The sequence below is a fragment of the Oryx dammah genome, unplaced genomic scaffold (genome assembly GCF_014754425.2).
Source record: "Oryx dammah isolate SB20612 unplaced genomic scaffold, SCBI_Odam_1.1 HiC_scaffold_1, whole genome shotgun sequence".
In the NCBI taxonomy this organism is placed as follows: domain Eukaryota; kingdom Metazoa; phylum Chordata; class Mammalia; order Artiodactyla; family Bovidae; genus Oryx; species Oryx dammah.
The window spans coordinates 108,839,537-108,857,220 of record NW_024070185.1 but is presented as its reverse complement, the minus strand read 5'-3'; the positions used below and the strand labels follow the sequence as shown (position 1 = coordinate 108,857,220).

Sequence of the window (17,684 nt, the reverse complement as noted above, 5' to 3'; positions counted from 1 at the left end):
GCCTTAGGCGCCTGTGCGAGGGCTGAGCGTTCTCAGCCTGCCTTCTCTCTCCCTGACAGTGCACCCTGGATGATGCCACTGATGACTGGGGAATAAAGGTGGAGCGTGTGGAGATTAAGGACGTGAAGCTGCCGGTGCAGCTGCAGAGAGCCATGGCCGCAGAGGCGGAGGCGGCCCGGGAGGCCCGAGCCAAGGTGACTTTGTTTTCTGTGTGGTTTGTTTTCCCTGTTGAGGCTTCTTTTTTGAATATGCAATGTAAAACATGCTGGTGGTAAAAAATCGAAATAGTCCCAAAGTAGTAAAGCTGAAAGCTCTCCTCATCACTTTAAATCAGATCCCTCTGCCACCAGAGGCCACCACTCTTAACAGCTTAGTGTACATGTTAATGCCCCCAGATTTGCATTTGGGGTTTATTTGACTAGGCTGTTAGTCTACTGGCCTGTTTATTTTACAGAAGTAGGGGTACAATACATACTGTTCTTCACCTTGCTTTTTTACAAACCACGTCTCCTGGGAATCCCAGTACATAGACAGCTGCGTCGTTCCGTTAGGACTGCGCCTCCCCTGCGGCATTCTCCCAGTCCTCTGCTGAGGACGCACTGACAGTCTGACTCCAGAGTGGACGGGCTGTCCCATGAGTTTGTACGCACTCTTCCCCCCTTATTTTTGTCTCTTTCTTCCTTTTCCCAAGTTGTTCCTCCTCCTTACAGTTTCCGTCTTTCTTTCTCTGCTCTTTTTTTTTTCTCCACTTCTTTTCCCTTGATGTCTGCTTTTTTTCTCCTTTTTTTCTTTTTTTAAAATCATCATCCCTGACTGTGTCTTAACCCTGCATGGGTGTGTGACATCCGTGGGAGGTGCTGAGGGAATATTTGTGAATCTGGAAAAGAAGATATGTTCAAATGAGTTCATAGGGATGTTTTACCAAACCCAAGGGTAGGAAGTAGAGTCAAGCCTCACCAGAATGAAAGCCAGAGACCAGGAGGCAGCCTCAGGGGAGGCAGGCATTCCACATCCCGGGCCTCGCCTCACTGCAGACAGCTGGAGGGGAGAAGGCCTGATTCTCAAGTGCGTGTGTCTCCCAGCTGAATGCTGTGGGAAACAGACCAGTCCCCATTCCAAATTCACCCTAGAGTGATTCTCTCTGATCCAGCTTCAATCAAAAATCCTAAAAAGGTCCCACCACCTCTCACCTGTGAATGGATGGAGCAAGAGGATAGTGTTCATAGGAGCAGTTGCCGTGGGCGTGACAGATCTCCCAAGATACCAGCAGCGAACCAATTTGTTGCTGTTAGAAACGAGTAGCAGCTGGTGATAATTGGCTAACCACAGAACCCTGCCCTTCTGTTAGGATGCCCTGTAACCCACAGATATTGCTGCTGCTGCTGCTGCTGCTAAGTCGCTTCAGTCATGTCTGACTCTGTGCGACCCCATAGATGGCAGCCTACCAGGCTCCCCCATCCCTGGGAATTCTCCAGGCAAGAACACTGGAGTGGGTGGCCATTTCTTTCTCCAGTGCATGAAAGTGAAAAGTGAAAGTGAAGTCGCTCAGTTGTGTCTGACTCTTGGCAACCCCGTGGACTGCAGCCCACCAGGCTCCTCCGTCCATGGGATTTTCCAGGCAAGAGTGCTGGAGTGAGTTGCCATCACCTTCTCTGAAGCCAGAGATGGGTCGTTCTAATTTTTTAGCCAGCACCAGATAGATTCATTTGACACACTGCATCCAGAATGTTTTACTAACCAGAACTTTTAGATTTTCCTAATGTGTTAATTGGGCTTCTCAGGTGACTCAGTAGTAAAGAATCCACCTGCCAAGCAGGAGACTCATGTTTGATCCCTGAGTTGGGAAGATCTTCTAGAGAAGGAAATGGCGACCCACTACAGTGTTCTTGCCTGGAAAAGCCTGTGGACAGAGGAGCCTGGTGGGCTGCCGTCCGTGGGGTCACAGAGTCGGATGTGACTGAGCGACTAAACAACAAAAACAACAACAACAAAAGTGTGTTAACTGGTGCTTCTGGTGCCAGAGCCCCCCACAGAGCCCTCCAGAGCCCTCCAGACCCCTACAGAACCCTATAGTGCCCTACAGAGCCCTCCAGACTCCTCCAGAGCACTACAGAGCCCTCCAGACCCCTACAGAGCCCTCATGTATTTTCTCTCCAAACCATGGTATTTTATTTAGAAGATTAAATTGTATTTATGAGAATGATATTAACTATGCCTCACTATAATCTAGTTATTTTGAAAATTAGGGATCCCTTTTACCTAGAATCTGTCATTAACCAAAAGTCCCATTTCCAAACCACGTTGAATAATAGAATTTATCATGCACAGGTGACATAGAACATTGGCGCCCTAAGGGTCCTTAGAGATTATCTTCTGAAAGCGACAGGTGCTGCCTGCCCCCCCGCCAGCTCCCATGCCCGTCATTGACCACAGTGCTGCTTTCCACTGAGCTTTGACTCGACTTCAGAATGCTGCTGAGGCACTCCAGGTGTGCGTGCGGGCATGCCAAGTCCATTCAGTGATGTCTGACCCTTTGCCACCCTATGGGCTGTAGCCTGTCGTACTCCTCTATCCATGGGGTTTTTCCGGCAAGAACGCGGAGCGGGCTGCTACTTCCCCTGCAGAGCATCTTCCCGACCCAGGGATCAAGCCCACGTCTCACGTCTCCTGCACTGGCGGGCGGGTCTTTACCACCAGCGCCACCTGGGGAGCCTGATGCACCCTGGGTAACAACCTGTAGCTGCTGGAAATTGGCCCTAAAAATGAAACTTATTTGACATTCCCACTATTTAGACGAAAGTATCAAACCCCAAATAAGTGATGTGATCTCAAAATCACACAGTTGATTAGTGACTGTGGAAATTAGGATTTCTTGTGCTCCTTCCTCACTGCCTTCTTTCCAGGAAGGACTGAGCCTCCTCTGCAAACACTCTGACCAGTTAGGAAAGAGAGCTCCTGACTTCCCTTTACAAGAAAAAATAAAGTCAATTAGGATTCTGAATTACTGGGCTCTCAAGGGATCTGGCTGTCTTTAAGGGTGGGGTTAACACACAGAATCTCAAGGAGTCTTAATTCTTCCATAGAGTCCAGCTACCCTGCAACAACCACAAGGCCCAGTATTCAAGTTCTCAGGGAACTAGGGGTCACTGTTTCTTAAAGAAGTTGCAAAGGAAAAGGTTGTAAGAGCCTATAGACTAAGAGACTTCAGAGAAAAATTCCTCAAGTTAATTAGCCGGAAATGCAAACTCTTGTCACAAGCAGCTGCCACACTAAACGTTCACTGTAACGGCTTTAAACACAAGAGAAAGCGATCCAGGTGTCGGTGGCGGGAGGTCTCGGCGGTGAGAACACACGGTGGTGCAACAGCTCTGGAGTGTCTGGCCGCATGGATCTGAGCAGAACGCATGCTGGTTTCCCAGACGACGCACGCTGCAGCGTTCACAGCAGCACTTTGTAGGCACCCCTGACTGGAGGTCATCCAAACACCGCTGCCAGCTGGATGGGTGACGGTCGGCTGAGATGAAGGCGTCCTACTCTGCAAAGAGGATGAGCACCTTAAGGGCTCGCGAGCGTCATCTGAGAGAAAAGTTAAAAACGAGGACAGATTCTCCTGAACATGTTATGTAGGCAGGACCTCTTTCTAAGGGTTTCAGACAATGCCTAGAAATGTAGTATCTTTTGTGCTTTTGCAGATTCTCCTTTTTTTCCTTTGTCACGATTCTCAGAAAAGTGCCTGGCGCAGGCTTTGGGCTCGTGTCTCTGGGCCTAGTTGTGTGATAACTGAGCGGGTGGAGTACAGGACACAGGTCACCTTTCCAGCCCTTCCCTCAGAGCGGCCCCCTGGGCCGCAGGAGGAAACAGCAGGGCCCTTCCACAGGCCTGAACACGCCAGCTTTTGACACAGTGCTCTGTAAATAGGAAGTGTCGATTGACGGGAGCTCCGGCGCTTCTGGCAGAAATGGCACGTGCCTGCGGGTAGCTTGTGCTGCTAAGACCCTGCCCACAGCGCCCTCTTGGCTTGTATTAGACACAGCGAGGGTATTGTGTTCACATGTTTGGCAGCTCACTCAGAGCAGCTTTGCTAGTAACTAAATGTGTGCCCAGCCGAGTGGGTCTGGCTTCCCAGCCAAGAGATGGTGTGTTGATTGGTAGTGAGAGCTGAGCTGTCTTTGCAGTTGTCCAGACAGGGAAAAAAAAAAAGCACCTTATTGGACATCTGAGCTGACAGGGGAAAAATCAGAGCCTGCTGTGCCCATGGCAGGGTCAGCTTGTGAGTTCTGTCCAGGCCTCGCCTGGGAGACAGTTCCCAGAGCCCCTCTCAGTGTGGCTGGCACTGGTCCCTTCCCACACACCTAGGGGGACATAATGCTTTGCCTGATAAATTCAGGTTTTTATCCTCTAATCTGGTCCCTTCTTGCAGTAAGCCTCCTCTGTCTCACCTAATGCACAGCACAGAACCCAGACACAGCCTGTCCCCCTCGAATCCCGCCCAGTCCACTGCACACTGTTGAGTCTCTCTCAACAGCCCATTTCCTCCTCCACTCACACCACTGGTGACTGGCACCAGATCACTCCGAAGGCTATCCTCCGTCTCTTCTCATACGGATGCTCTAACATCTGTTGGAGTGTTTTCTCAAACTAACTCTGAGGCTTCCCATCACCTTCGGGATAAAGACCAAACACCTGGGTCCCTGCTGCCCTTACTGCCCTCCCCTCTTCACTCCCCTCCCGCCTCCTGTTCATCCCCTCCCCCCTCCCCCCTCCACCCCCTCCCCCAATCACACTTCACTTCCCTCTCTGCCCTGTTCGCCCCCATCTTCCCCTCTTCCTCACAGTGCTCACCTGCTTACAGGTTCCTGGGACACTAGGGTTTTTTATACTGCAGTACCTTTTCATGTGTTCTGCCTGAAATATTCTTTCTCACCTTAGTCCAAACAGCAAGGCCTCCATCCTCTATTGTTCTGCTTCATTGAGGGCATAACCCCACCACTTCACCTTTGGCAAAACCTGCTTTCCTCTTCCTGCCAGCTCTGGGCCTTGTTCCTGCCTCAGTCAGCATTTGTCACACTGGAATGAAATGATCTGTTTCCAAGTCCATCTCCCTTGCTTGGCCAGGAGCTGAAGGGCGTGGAGGAGTCCCTCCTCTCTCCCTAGCCCCTTTATAGGTCTTGACACCCGGAAGCCCCCCAAAGTTTACTGTGTAACTGAATGAAATTGCACTGGTCATAAGACCATTGCTTTCAACTCTCATATTCACAGAAGGACTAAAAACCTCCATAGTACTCCCAGCTGTAGATTTACCAGCCCAATAGTTAGGATCTGTGCAATAGTGTTTGCCGTCTCATTTTCCCTAGGAAATCCCCTGTGGATGTCATAATTGTTATCTGCTGAATAAATATTCATGCTTATGCAGTTACATAACATTGAAATAAAAATTTAGCATGAAAAGAAAAAAAAGAACCATTAATATTTTGAGATTCCTGTGAGAACAACCTAACTACACTTTTAAGAGGGTTATGGTATCTTTACACCTCTCCTCCTAGGATTAGAACTTAGGAATAGCTGCCTTCATTTGGCTTCTGAATCTTTTAAGAATTAGGGCATAGGTGGATCCAAAAATTATGTCTTGTCACTTGCCCTTGCTATATAATTAGCATCTGTTTATACACTTCAACACATAATAGACCTCTGTCTTCCTTACAATGGTCCCATGAGGTCGGGGCCATCCCATCTTAAGAATAAGAAACTGAGGCTCAGAATGTTAAATAACCTTTCTGAGGAATTTCAGCTAGGAAGGATTAGATTTGCAATTTTAAACCCACTCCAGTACTCTTGCCTGGAAAATCCCATGGGCGGAGGAGCCTGGTAGGCCGCAGTCCATGGGGTCGCTAAGAGTCGGTTGCTAAGAGCGACTTCAATTTCACTTTCACTTTTCAATTTCATGCATTGGAGAAGGAAATGGCAACCCACTCCAGTGTTCTTGCCTGGAGAATCCCAGGGACGGGGGAGCCTGGTGGGCTGCTGTCTATGGGGTTGCACAGAGTCGGACACAACTGAGGCGACTTAGCAGCAGCAGCAGCAGCCACCTAAATTCTAAAACCCCTGCCCTCCCCACCTCTCCAAAAGCCTTCAAGCTTTGCTCACATAACCCCAAAGAATTCAGAAAATCTGTGTGTCCCACTTTAAATAGACATGTACATTTTTTCATTTTGAATGTGGTATCTGCCAAACATATAAGTCCTGGCATGTTTTAAATATTGACATTTTAAGGTAAAACTGTTAACATCATTCATTTTAAATGCTTTCTTTGAAATTTAGGTAACATAATGATTCCACTCTCTATTTTATAGAATGATGAGAAAATAAGCTCTTTTAATAGGAATTTTCATTTTCCCTTTTCTCCTTGAATTTATACTTTCATCTCACATCCCCTCCAGAGTCTTTCCCTAACACTTTTGTTATGGATTATTTATCACCTTCTGAAGCACCTCTAGTATATAAGTTAGGATACTTCTCAGTTTTCTCTGACTGCAACCAAGGGTCCCAATGAGGTGAATGAAGAATGAATTCATGTCTTGTCGATGGCTGTTACTTATTGCTAGAATAAGGCAAGATTCAGCATCAATTCTCTTACTTTTCATTTTTACAGGTATGAGGAATAAGAAACCTTATTTATATAAATAAGTAGATAGAAATGGAAGGGTTTTTTTTTTTAAGTACTTTTATACAATACTTAGTGCTCCCTCTGAATTTATGTGCTGAAAAATCCGATGACTTTTTTGATGTTTCATGGAAAACATTTTAATTATCTATCAGCTTGCAGTACAATAAGGTCCTCTTCCCTTTCTTTGAAATCAAAGAATTGGAAATCTATCTGACTTGCAAAAGGCTTTGTATCCAGTCACTGGGGTCATTCACTTTCTCAACTCCTACACAGTATTCTGAATTTTCCCTTTGTTTGATGCCCTGGAAATGGGAGAAAGACAATAAATAGTAAAAGAGGATGTCTTTTTTTAAAATTCTTATTGGAGTGTAGTTGCTTCATGATGTTAGTTTCTGCTGTACCGCAAAGTGAATCGGTGATATGTATACATATATCCCCTCTGTTTTCTTGGATTTTCTTCCCATGTAGGTCACCAGAGCCTGGAGTAGAGTCCCCTGTGCTGTAGTCAGTCCCCATTAGCTATCCATTATATCCATAGCATTGTATATAGATCAGTCCGCAGTCCCCAGTCCATCCCCCCTCCTCTACAGGGGATGTCTTGACCTCCGGCACACACTCAAGCAAATCAGTTACAGGGAGAAGATCACACAGAAACTGAGGATCTGGAAACTGTTTTCCTTAGAACTATTCTGGCCGACTCCCTGGGAAACTCCGTGTGTTGCTGGAGCCAGATGTGCCCTAGGTTGAAGGCTGCAGCTCGCCAACCAGCGTTTCCTCTGGGCTAATCTCTCCTTGCCACTGCCCCATAGGTCATTGCGGCAGAGGGAGAGATGAATGCATCCAGGGCTCTGAAGGAAGCCTCCATGGTCATCACCGAGTCTCCTGCCGCCCTCCAGCTGCGGTACCTGCAGACGCTGACCACCATCGCTGCTGAGAAAAACTCCACCATCATCTTCCCTCTGCCCATAGATATGTTGCAGGCTATCATGGAGAAAAGACAGTGAGCCACGGGGGGCTGACCAGAGCTGAGATGGGGACCAAACCAGCCTCTCGCCCAGAAGGAGGTAGTAGGGTGGGAACCTTGACTTTTCTCCCTCCCTCCCCTTTTCCATAGGTTGAGTGTGATATTCTTACAACGAGTAGTGATCCTAGCAACAGATGAAGGTTGTTAGCTTGTAAATACGACATGAGAGAAAGAGAGTGGTGATGAATGTAAGATAACCTTACTCTAAAATATTTAAAAGTTCATATGTTTAGATTCCTCCATGATAGGTGAAGTTCGTCTTCTTTCTAATTTCACTGAGTCATTCTGCACCCTCTATCAGCCTCCAGGCCGGAAGCAAGAAGATAGAGTATCTTCCCCACCTGACAGCCTGGCTAGACAAATGTTTTGCAGATAATAGTCACCTTGGGCTACAACCAGCTTCTCTGGGCCACGTGTGCCTTACTTCCGGGGAATCTTAATTAAGGAAATTTTCCTAACATCCGTCTACTTTCTAAACTCAGAGCAGGTTGCAAACTATTCCTTACTTGAGAGGAGACGTGTTCTTGCCAGCGCCTGTCAGCACTGGAGGTCAAGGTCAAGCGACATGATCACCCTGGTTCTTGAGGGCCTTAAGCCCACTGCTTTAGAGGTCCTTTTAGAACAGTGGGGGTTGTTTTCTTTTTTACTTCACTGAGCCCCTTTATGAGTAAATGATTCCTCTGTCTTTCAAACCAGCTAAATACTTAATCACAGAAGTGCTTTTTTTCTCACTTTTGCCTATTCTCACATATCAGATTCTAAATATTTGAATTTTTAAAATAAAATTTTCTCTAAGTCCTATAAATAGTTGTTTATATACCAATTTGAATAGCTTAAGGACTAATACTTGATAAAATATATCTTTAGGAAACTTTTATTTTACTGTCTGCATGTTATCAACTCTTGGGTGCTGTGAGCTATCTTGGTTACCGTTCATTAAGTAACAGAAGGAATTCACAGTCTGTCAGGCACACAGTATCCAAGGAGCTTGGAAAAACACTGTCAAACTTGGCATATCTGTGTAGATATGGCTCTTTTTTATTTGCCTGGTCATTTTTCTGTCATATATGTTGATGCTGAAGGAGGAACTGGTCAGTGCTTCTGAACTGCTATAATTTTAGGAAGCATCTTCCATTTCACAAATGCCTGTGAAGCCAAGCACCCTGGTATTCTTCCTGTTGGTTTCTGGGAAGCCGGCTGGTGACACTTGTACCACTTCCTCTTGGAAGCTGTGAGATCACTTAAAAATCTAAGAATAGCAGTTTCCTTACCCAGAGCCACCCTCACATCTGTCCTTAGCTGGTCACCTTGTCCGTCTTCACGAGTCCCCTCCCCAACAGCCCATTTCCAGATTTAGTTTATGAAGCCTTGAACCGCCATGGATATGGGTCCTGGCTGAGTTTGTTAGATGCATATGGAACATTTTGACTGGGAAGTCAAGCTGCATTTCTATTTTCAATTTTAAAATAGTGATTTTCTCTCTTTTGCGAGGTGGCTCACCCTTGACTATTAAGGACCAGGAGACAAACACATATCCTGGCTAAAAGTCTCTTCTCAGACTTAAAGGTTTAATGCTTTCTATTCCTTGAGTCTGTTTCCAGACACCAGCCAGTCTTTGCTCTTCTGCCTCGTGAGTTGTGGGTTGAAGTTAAATCGCCTGGGAGAGGAGGTGTAGAAGGAGCCGCAGGACGACAGTGGGCAGTGTTAGTGCGCGAGGGCTTTCCCAGGCGGCCCCTCTGCAATGCTGTGCATAATAAAGCGTGCGCTCATTACTGATTTTCTGGGATGAGAATCTGTTTCTGCCTGCATGTGGTATGTGTGGATTTCATTTTCAGAAGTGGCACATGTGTTTCTCCAGGCCTGGACTGGCTGCTTTGGCTGCTGTGTGCTCTCCTGGGCCAGAGGAAGAGGGGAGCCCATGGCCTTCCACCGTCTGTCGTGTCCTACTCCCTCTGGTGCCCATGCAGCTTCCCTGAGGAGTTTGGGATTCACGAATCCTTGGCTGATCTGATTTCCCAAACAGGACAGGGCCTCACTTCTTCCTGTCACCCAGCTAACCCACTGGCATAAACCCTACTTATAAAGAGGAATAAGTGATATAAAACCAGTGGGGGCATTGTAAAAACCTATACCAAGAGTTAGGAATGGATGTTTTGGGAAGACATCACATAGAAGCTTTCACCTTTTCTATATTTTAATTTTTTACGATAATCACAGATCTATCAGAAAAAGCAAATAGAATATTTCCATTTGGAAAGCTTTAAAATAAAGAGAAAAAACAACCCCCACCCTCCAAAAAGCTATGGGTGTTACCTGCAACATTCAACCTTTAAAGAATTGTCCTGAGGGATTTCCCTGGTGTCCAGTGGTTCAGAATCCACCTTCCAATGCAGGGGACGAGAGTTCAGTCCCAAGTCAGGGAGCCAAGATCCCACATGCCGAACAGCAACTAAGCCCGTGTGCCACAAGGCAGCACCTCCACCCCCAGCCACAGCTGGAGAAGGCGTATGTGCTGCGGAGAAGGCCCAGCACCACCAAGATGAGCAAAAGGCGTGCACAGCCGTGGCTGACCCTGTGACCCCGTGGATGGGGGCCTGCCGGGCTCTTCTGTCCATGAACTTTTCCAGGCAAGAACACTGGAGTGGGTTTCCATTTCCTGTCACCGGGGATCTCCCAGCCCAGGGATCGAAGCTGCATTCCACCTGTCTCCTGTGTCACAGATAGGTTCTTTACCACTGGTGCCCCTGAGAAGCCCGGAGAAAACGAAGAGGGGCCTTGGGTCCCCGGCCACCACCTGTGGCGCAACAGGCGCCCAGCTCTGTGCTCCAGTACTTGGGCACACATTTATCTTCGAAACAGCTTGCTGTGATGCATTTTTATCGCCATGTTACTGATGAGGACCCTGGAGTTCAGAGTGGCTTACCCAGCGTCATGTGGTTAGCAAGTGGCAGACTTGAGAGTCCAGCGTGGCTCCAGCTGCTGTCAGAGGCTCCTGAGGGGCCGTTGCGTCATGTGACAGCGCCTGCCTCCACCACTCCCCGGCGCACACCCCCACCAACAGTCACTTTATACACAGACCGCAACTTTTCAACACTGTCGAGACTCCAGCCTGACTAGTGACATCGTGCGTTCATAGCCAAGCAGGCCTTAAACTTTAGTTTGGGGCTGTCAGTTCAGTCCAAGTGAAGGAAGTAGATTGGGTGTTTGTAGCCAGGACATGTTGCAACACACTCACCTGCATGGGAGGAAACCAGGTTCCACAGATCTCTGAGGTTACACGGCCTTTTAAATCTGTGATCTTCACACTGGGCTTCTTCACAAGGTCACTCTGCTAGGAAATAGTGAACCACCCATTTCCAAACTTCTTTTTAGCAGCAACCTTTCCCCCTGTTTTTTTCAAAGGAAACTCCAAAGTAAACAAAGGAATAAATTCTCAAGTTCACATTTATAACATTTACTTATAATGTCAATCACTGAGGCTGCATTGAAAATAGTTGGAGTTATGAAAGGCAGTTACATCCTTAAATGAGGCTCAACCTTCAATTTCTCCATTTTGTTTCAAGTGTCTGTGATATTTGTTACCACTTTAAAAACTAAATTTCAGTCAAATTGTGAAATTACTGAAGCACCTCATAGAATTCTATTGATCCCAGTTTTAAAATCAGTGAATTTGACTTGAACCCAGGTCTGACTTCAAAGTCCAGCTTTCAACCCCTACATTACAGCAACTGTGGTTAGGTACTGTACAAAGACAATATTACCATTTTGCAGAGGGGGAAACTGAAGCTCACATAAATTTTCTGTCCTATCCTTAGTGCCTTGCACACTGCCTGGCATAAATATGTTATCTATTCAACTGAATTGTCCAAGGTAGGATGCAAGTTCTAAGCCCAGGCCAACCTCTTTCCAGGAGACGCCCCATTGGCACTTGGGCATTTCATGGCATTTCGCAATGACTTCTCCATCGTACATGATGGAATCTACCATCTCTCAAAAACCATTAGGAAGAGAAAAATATGTGGTTGAAGTGATAGTGTTCCTGACTTATTATTTTGCCTTTGAGAGAAAAAATATAGAGCTGAAACAATTCAGTTGCCTCAGGCAACTCCCTTTCTCAAAGCACACAGGTCTCTCTCTCAAGCCACAGACACCAATAAACAGAAATTGGCCAGTAAACCTCCTTGAATGCCGGTAAAAGGAAATGAAAACTGCAGGGCAGGTTCGCCTATGCGGGACCTCCCACAGGTTGCCAGGACTGGGAGCTGTCTTGACAGGCCTCGCCTCCTCTAAGAAAGCCCTACAAGCTCCAGGTGGTCAAGGCCCCTTTGTTCCAGGATTTCACGTTTGTCTTGTTGATAGCTTTGCCCCTGAAATTGGCCTTCTGGAATAAAGGCAGGCATTACAAGATCAAGTCCAACCCCCTCACTGTGGACTTTGAGGCCCTCTGTGAATTCCTGGCTTCCCTGTCTTCTGCCCTAGCCTCCCCTTACCCCCGCCCCCTGCCCCGCAGTTCCTGCTGTTTGTTCCTGAGCACAGCAGCCTCCCTCCAGCTCCGTCTCTGGGCTGCTGCACACCCTGCCTCAGACAGTAAAGAATCTGCCTGCCGGGGTCCTGCCCCGGTGGATCCAGGGAATTCGAAGCGTGAACAGCATAGGCGAGGAAAGCTTATTTATTTAGAAATATAAGATTAGATAAAGAAGAAATAGGGTAGTAGGAAAATTTAGTGGAGAAAAGAGGCTGAATAACTTGGTTTACGTGGAAAGCCAATAAAGTTCCAGACAAGGAGCTTGCACCATCTACGTTAGGCCGCCGGCATCCTCTTGAATTGGGGGGAGGGGTGCCCCACCTTGGGCTCCCTCTCGTGTGGATCTTAGAAGCTGGGGCAAGTAAGTAGACATGGCAAGCCTCCACGCCCTAGATGGGAATTCAGCCAGAAAATAGAGTAAAGAGGAGACACGGGGGAAACCAGTCCAGCGACTGGCCCATCCCCTATTGTCCAGAAAGGCCTTTTATACCTTTTTTTGTACATAGAGATCAATGGATAGTATAAAGTTATGCAGCATCAGCAGCCCTGACTCTTATCGAGACCAGGCTTTCTCTCTGCACACCTAGCTGTATACACAAGTCTTAGGTGATTTACATCATCTTCTGGCCAGAAAGCCAATTAGCATTTTACAGCCTTTTTTCTGATAAGGGTTTGTCAACCAGAAGACTTATTTATGTTGTTCTTCCCAAAGTCTGGTGCCACTCTCAGAAAGCACTAAATAAAGTTACAATCTTATGTAGCAAAGATACAACAATTTATAACAAGTAAAAGGAGTACAGTGATTTATAATGAAGAAAAGTAATTAACTCAAAAGTCTAGTGTTGCTAACATCAAAACTACTATATTCCTATTTCTATATCCTAATTACATTGATTAATATCCTTCAGGTGCCTAAAAGATAAAGAATATGGAGGCCTGGCAGCAGTCATTGACTCAACAAACTCTTCACCAAACTAATTCTTAGCTCCAAAAGGCTCTATATCTTTAAGATGTTTTAAGCTTCGTGCTTCTCATGGTTGGGGGCTGTAAGCAATCCACAAGTTGTAAAGTCTGGGCAGATAAGTTAGAAAGCCATCAAAGGGGTTAAGCCGAGACATTCTTTTTATATGCAGGAGACTGTTAACTGGAGCTCTGAATTAACTCTTTCCAGAGAAAAGGTGGTAATGTCAGAAGAGTATGGTATAGAGAGAGTAAACAGACAGATTTTGGTTTTGGGGTAGATGCTCAGACAGAGGACCCCTCAAGACCTGACTCACCTTGCCCATCAGCCCTCTCCGCATGACCTTGTCATGGGTGGGATCTCCTGTACTGGCTCCTGGCATCTACCCCTTTTTTATTTTTTAATAATTATGAGAAGCAGAATTACAGTAGCCACAGCAGTATAGCTAAAAATAGTAGACAGAATGTTTTTCTAGAAATGAAGTTAGAGAAGGTGTGGAAAAGAGTCATTGGCTGCTCCTGCGGCAGTAAAATCTAATCAGAAGTGTTCCATGGTCTCTATCTGACCGTGAAGTTTTTCCAAATCCAAACCAATGTTGGAGCCTTTCTGTGCCCTCGAAACGTGATTCCCAATTCCCTCCTAGCCACAGTCTATCTCATTTACCCTCAGGGGTGTCACACAAATCTACAAGACAATGTTAACTCTACTTTTGAAACCTACAATTCAGTCCCAACACGCTTCATCGCCTCCTCTAGGGCATCCACCCCCACTTCTCGCTTCCCTTCTACAACCTCCTGTGTTGCCAACACCAAAGAAACATTTCCGGGCACAGTATCAACATATTGGGCAGTATGCACTTGTTGAGTCAATGATATTGCTGCCACAGTAACAAAAACAATAACACAGTAATAATTGTTGTTACACAGCAAGACCATAATTATCATACCATAATATAGGGTGGACGTTTCAATACCACAAAAGAACAAACATTATATTGAGGAGTTAAGCAAGATGAAAGCATACATTGTTCACAAGTCACTACATTAGGTCCATTTGTACATTAAGTTTTCTGGAATCATTGGTGAAAAGAAAAACATAAGGAGAGGGTAAACAAGCTAAAATAGAGTAAATAGAGTCATTTTCTGGTCGGAGTTTGCGCAGCAGCAGCAGCTGTCTGTCCTGCTGGGATCTCGATGTTTTTACATGTTTTTCCTCCCCCGGGCCTGCCCTGTGTAAACTGGGCTAGGCGGGAGTGCTGTTGTTCCATCTGAGGTCCTCACTCTGGTCCTCTGATGCTCCTTTGTCCTATTTTCGCGGGCTTTTCCCCTCCTTGTCTTTTAGGCACTCCCATTCTGGACTCCTGTTTCCTATTCTGACTGCCTACCAGGACTTTGTGGCAATGTGAGCCTGAGCAAAGAGTCAGGGTCTGGGGGGCCAAAAGGGGCACAAAGGCCCTCACCCATGCTGCAAACTGGGAGAGCATCCCAGGGGCACCTTGTGTCAGCAGAAACACTCATGGCAAGCGGAGGAAATGAGCAAGAGTCAGGCAGATGCTCCAGGGTAGGGCAACCCCCGGGAATGTAAGTGACTCAAGGGTCCCACTACTGGCCTTGAACTCCTTGCCCCCAGGGCTCCAAGGCTGTGCCTCCCAACGACTGACCGAAGTGGGGCGATTAGACACACTTCATCCACTCCTGGGAGACCTCCAGTGCCTTTGTTGGCTGATGGGCTCCAGAACATTCTGAATCAAACAAATTTTGTACACCAACGTTCAGAGTAGCACTGTTTTTAAAAAAAAAAAAAAGAAAAGAAAGAAAAGCTATTTGTTTGGCTGCATCAACTCTCAGCTGCGGCACATGGGATCTAGTTGCCCTGGGGCATCCCCGACCAGGGACTGAACCTGTGTGCCCCACATTGAAGACGGATTCTTAACCACTGGACCACCAGGAAAGACCCCCAGAGGCGTTATTCACAGCAGCCAAAAGGTGGAAAGGACCTGAGTGTTCATCGATGGGTGAAAGCATGAATGAAACAGTATATACACACACGATGGAACAGTATTCAGCCACAAAAAGGAATGCTGTTACTTTACGGGCTGTAAAATGTATGAATATTGAAAGCATCAAGCTAAGTGAAATAAGCCAGACAGAAGACAAGTGCATTATTCCACTTCTACGATGTACCTAGAACAGGCAAATTCATGGAGACAGAAAGTGCCATAAAGGTTCCCAGGGGCAGATGGGAAGTAGGAAGGGGAAAGGAGTTGTTTCATGGGCACAGGGTATAAATCTAAGTTGGGGATTACGAAAAAGGTTTGGGTGGAGATGGCGGGGACAGCTCCGCAACACGGTCAGTGTCTTTAACACTGCTGAATTGTACATTTGCAAATGATTAAAATGATAAATTAACAACAAAAATGGGACTATGCCATTAATTTTTTTTTTTTTTACTTTGGCTCAGGACTCCCCCAAAGCTATGCAAAAACCTCCTGGACTGCACGGCGGTCTAAGATGCATCCACCCAACCCCTCTTCCTCCCTGCTTCACGTGGGGTCAGATGGCATCTGTCTGAAGGCTCTCCAGCCTTCCCTGGCTGCCTCTCAATCTCCTTTCATACAAGCACTCTCCCCCTAGTCCAGTCTCTGCCCATTCCATCTCATCTTGGCATCTGCTTCTCGGAGGATCAGATTTTTATGCGGGTTGAATGAAGCTCATTCACTGGGTCGCAGGCACAGGCACAACCCCCAACCCCCACCCCATGGACCCTTCCCAGAACAGTGAGGACACTTCCCAGGACAAACTGAGCCACAGCTGGTTACACACTTCAAAAAGCTTTTTATTGAATTCAATTTCCAAAAGCACAGACACTTGAGACAATTCTGCAAGGACCCTGAATTTTTGCAGAGCTGTTTTTGGCTACAGTTAAAAAAAAAAAAAAGGAAAAAGAAAAGAACAACCACGCGCGCGCACACACCAGGTTGACCCTGCTCACTGCAAGGTCTCCTCAAAGGGCAGGCAGTTCTGAAAGGCACTGGCCGGTAACGGGGTGGGACCTGCCTTCCTCAGGCAGCCAGCTCAGCGAGGGCCCTGTCCAAGGGATCCACGGACCAATAGTTGTCATCCCAGCCGAGGAACCAGCCCACGAACGAGGGGGGCTCGAAGCCCTGCTTCACCACGGTGATGGGGGTCCGCCTGTCGCGATTAGCTGGGTCCGTCTCGATGTAGCGCTTAGCTGCAGACACACGGGCAGGAGAATCCTCAGTCTCCAGCACCAAGGAGGTGGCTCCATGCCCAAGGTGGTTTTGGTCCCACTGCCCCTAACACCCAACCCCGCCCCTGGACACCACCATTCCTTAAAGGCAACGACAACCACGTGACTCCTTCACTGCCCCGCCCAGAAACACAGGAAAGGCCAGGGGTCACAGTTTAACCTCCAGCTTCACAAAGCATGCCTCATTTTTCTCTAGCGTCCCCTACTGGAAGGTGTTAAAGAAACCAGCTTTTGGATTTCCAGCTCCCAAATCAGACTCTACTCAGCTACCAGAGATCTGCTTTCCTGCATCTAAATCCAGATGCGGTTAGTCCCTGGGCATCCTGGGAACCTGAAGCAGCTTCTATCTGCCTCTTCCTCTTGGTGTGACCTATGACTTCTGCAGGAACCGAGCTGTTCTCTCACCACCCAGGGAGGGCTCACCAGGGGCTTGCTGTGGGAGAGGAATCCCCCACCCCGCTGTCGTGAACTCCCAAACCCGCACAGGAGGCTGCTCCCACCCCAACACCCGAAACAGACTCGCAGGCACATGTGGGTCCTCACCAGAGGTCAAGGCTTCTGTCTTCTCCTCTTCTTGAGAATCCTTACCAACCCAGACAAAGACCTGGAGGAGAGGCGGGAAAGGGAAGGTGTGAGATGAAGCCGCACGAGGGGCGCTGACCCAGCTCGCTGTTGGAGGAAGAGGAGGAGGTTCCAGGTGTGGGCCGGACACACCCCCCCATTCACAAAGCCCATGGACTGTGACTAGAGAACTGGGGACCAGACGCGGTGTACTGCTGACCTACACCCCGCTTTGTGGGCCCGCCCACCCCTGGGGGGGTGGTCTACCGCGTCTCTTTAGACAAGTGGAGTTACTAGCTGATTACATTCAATCCAGACTGCAGTTCCCCTCGAGAACGGGGAGGATCTGGCAACAACCATCACTCGCAGGTGGATGAAGCTGAGCAGTAGCTGCTGTGATGGGAAGTTCCACCCGGCCTCAGACTCCCCCGCACCTTCGCGCCCTCCACCCCAGCCTGCTTCAGTCACCAACGCTGACAACCAAGCGAAGATAGCCATGAGACGAGCTCCTTCTCTAGAAGCTCACAAACGATCCTTTTCAGGGCATCTACTTATTCAACCAACGAGCAGACTCACGTGCTCACTGGTCTATTCATCCAACCAGCGAGCACTGAGGGTCTGCTGGGGCCACCCTCACCCAGCGAGCACTGAGAGTCTGCTGGGGCCACCCTCACCCAGC

The 17,684-nt window shown here is 47.6% G+C and overlaps 2 protein-coding genes across 5 annotated transcripts in view; one reads left to right on the top strand and one right to left on the bottom strand.

Moving 5' to 3' along the window:
• Window positions 1-9,465, top strand: part of STOM (stomatin) — a 31,933-nt gene extending 22,468 nt beyond the window's left edge. The window contains exons 6-7 of the mRNA XM_040241293.1: window positions 60-194; window positions 7,474-9,465. Of these exons, the coding sequence (XP_040097227.1) occupies window positions 60-194; window positions 7,474-7,668 (330 nt within the window). The 3' untranslated portion in view covers window positions 7,669-9,465. The remainder of the gene's footprint in view (window positions 1-59; window positions 195-7,473) is intronic.
• A 6,523-nt stretch (window positions 9,466-15,988) lies between these two features.
• Window positions 15,989-17,684, bottom strand: part of GSN (gelsolin) — a 49,363-nt gene continuing 47,667 nt past the window's right edge. For all 4 annotated transcript variants that reach the window (XM_040241278.1, XM_040241270.1, XM_040241260.1 and 1 more), the window contains 2 exons: window positions 16,988-17,048; window positions 15,989-16,405 (listed from right to left, as the gene is read on the bottom strand). In XM_040241278.1, coding sequence (XP_040097212.1) covers window positions 16,236-16,405; window positions 16,988-17,048 — 231 coding nt within the window. In that variant the 3' untranslated portion in view covers window positions 15,989-16,235. The remainder of the gene's footprint in view (window positions 16,406-16,987; window positions 17,049-17,684) is intronic.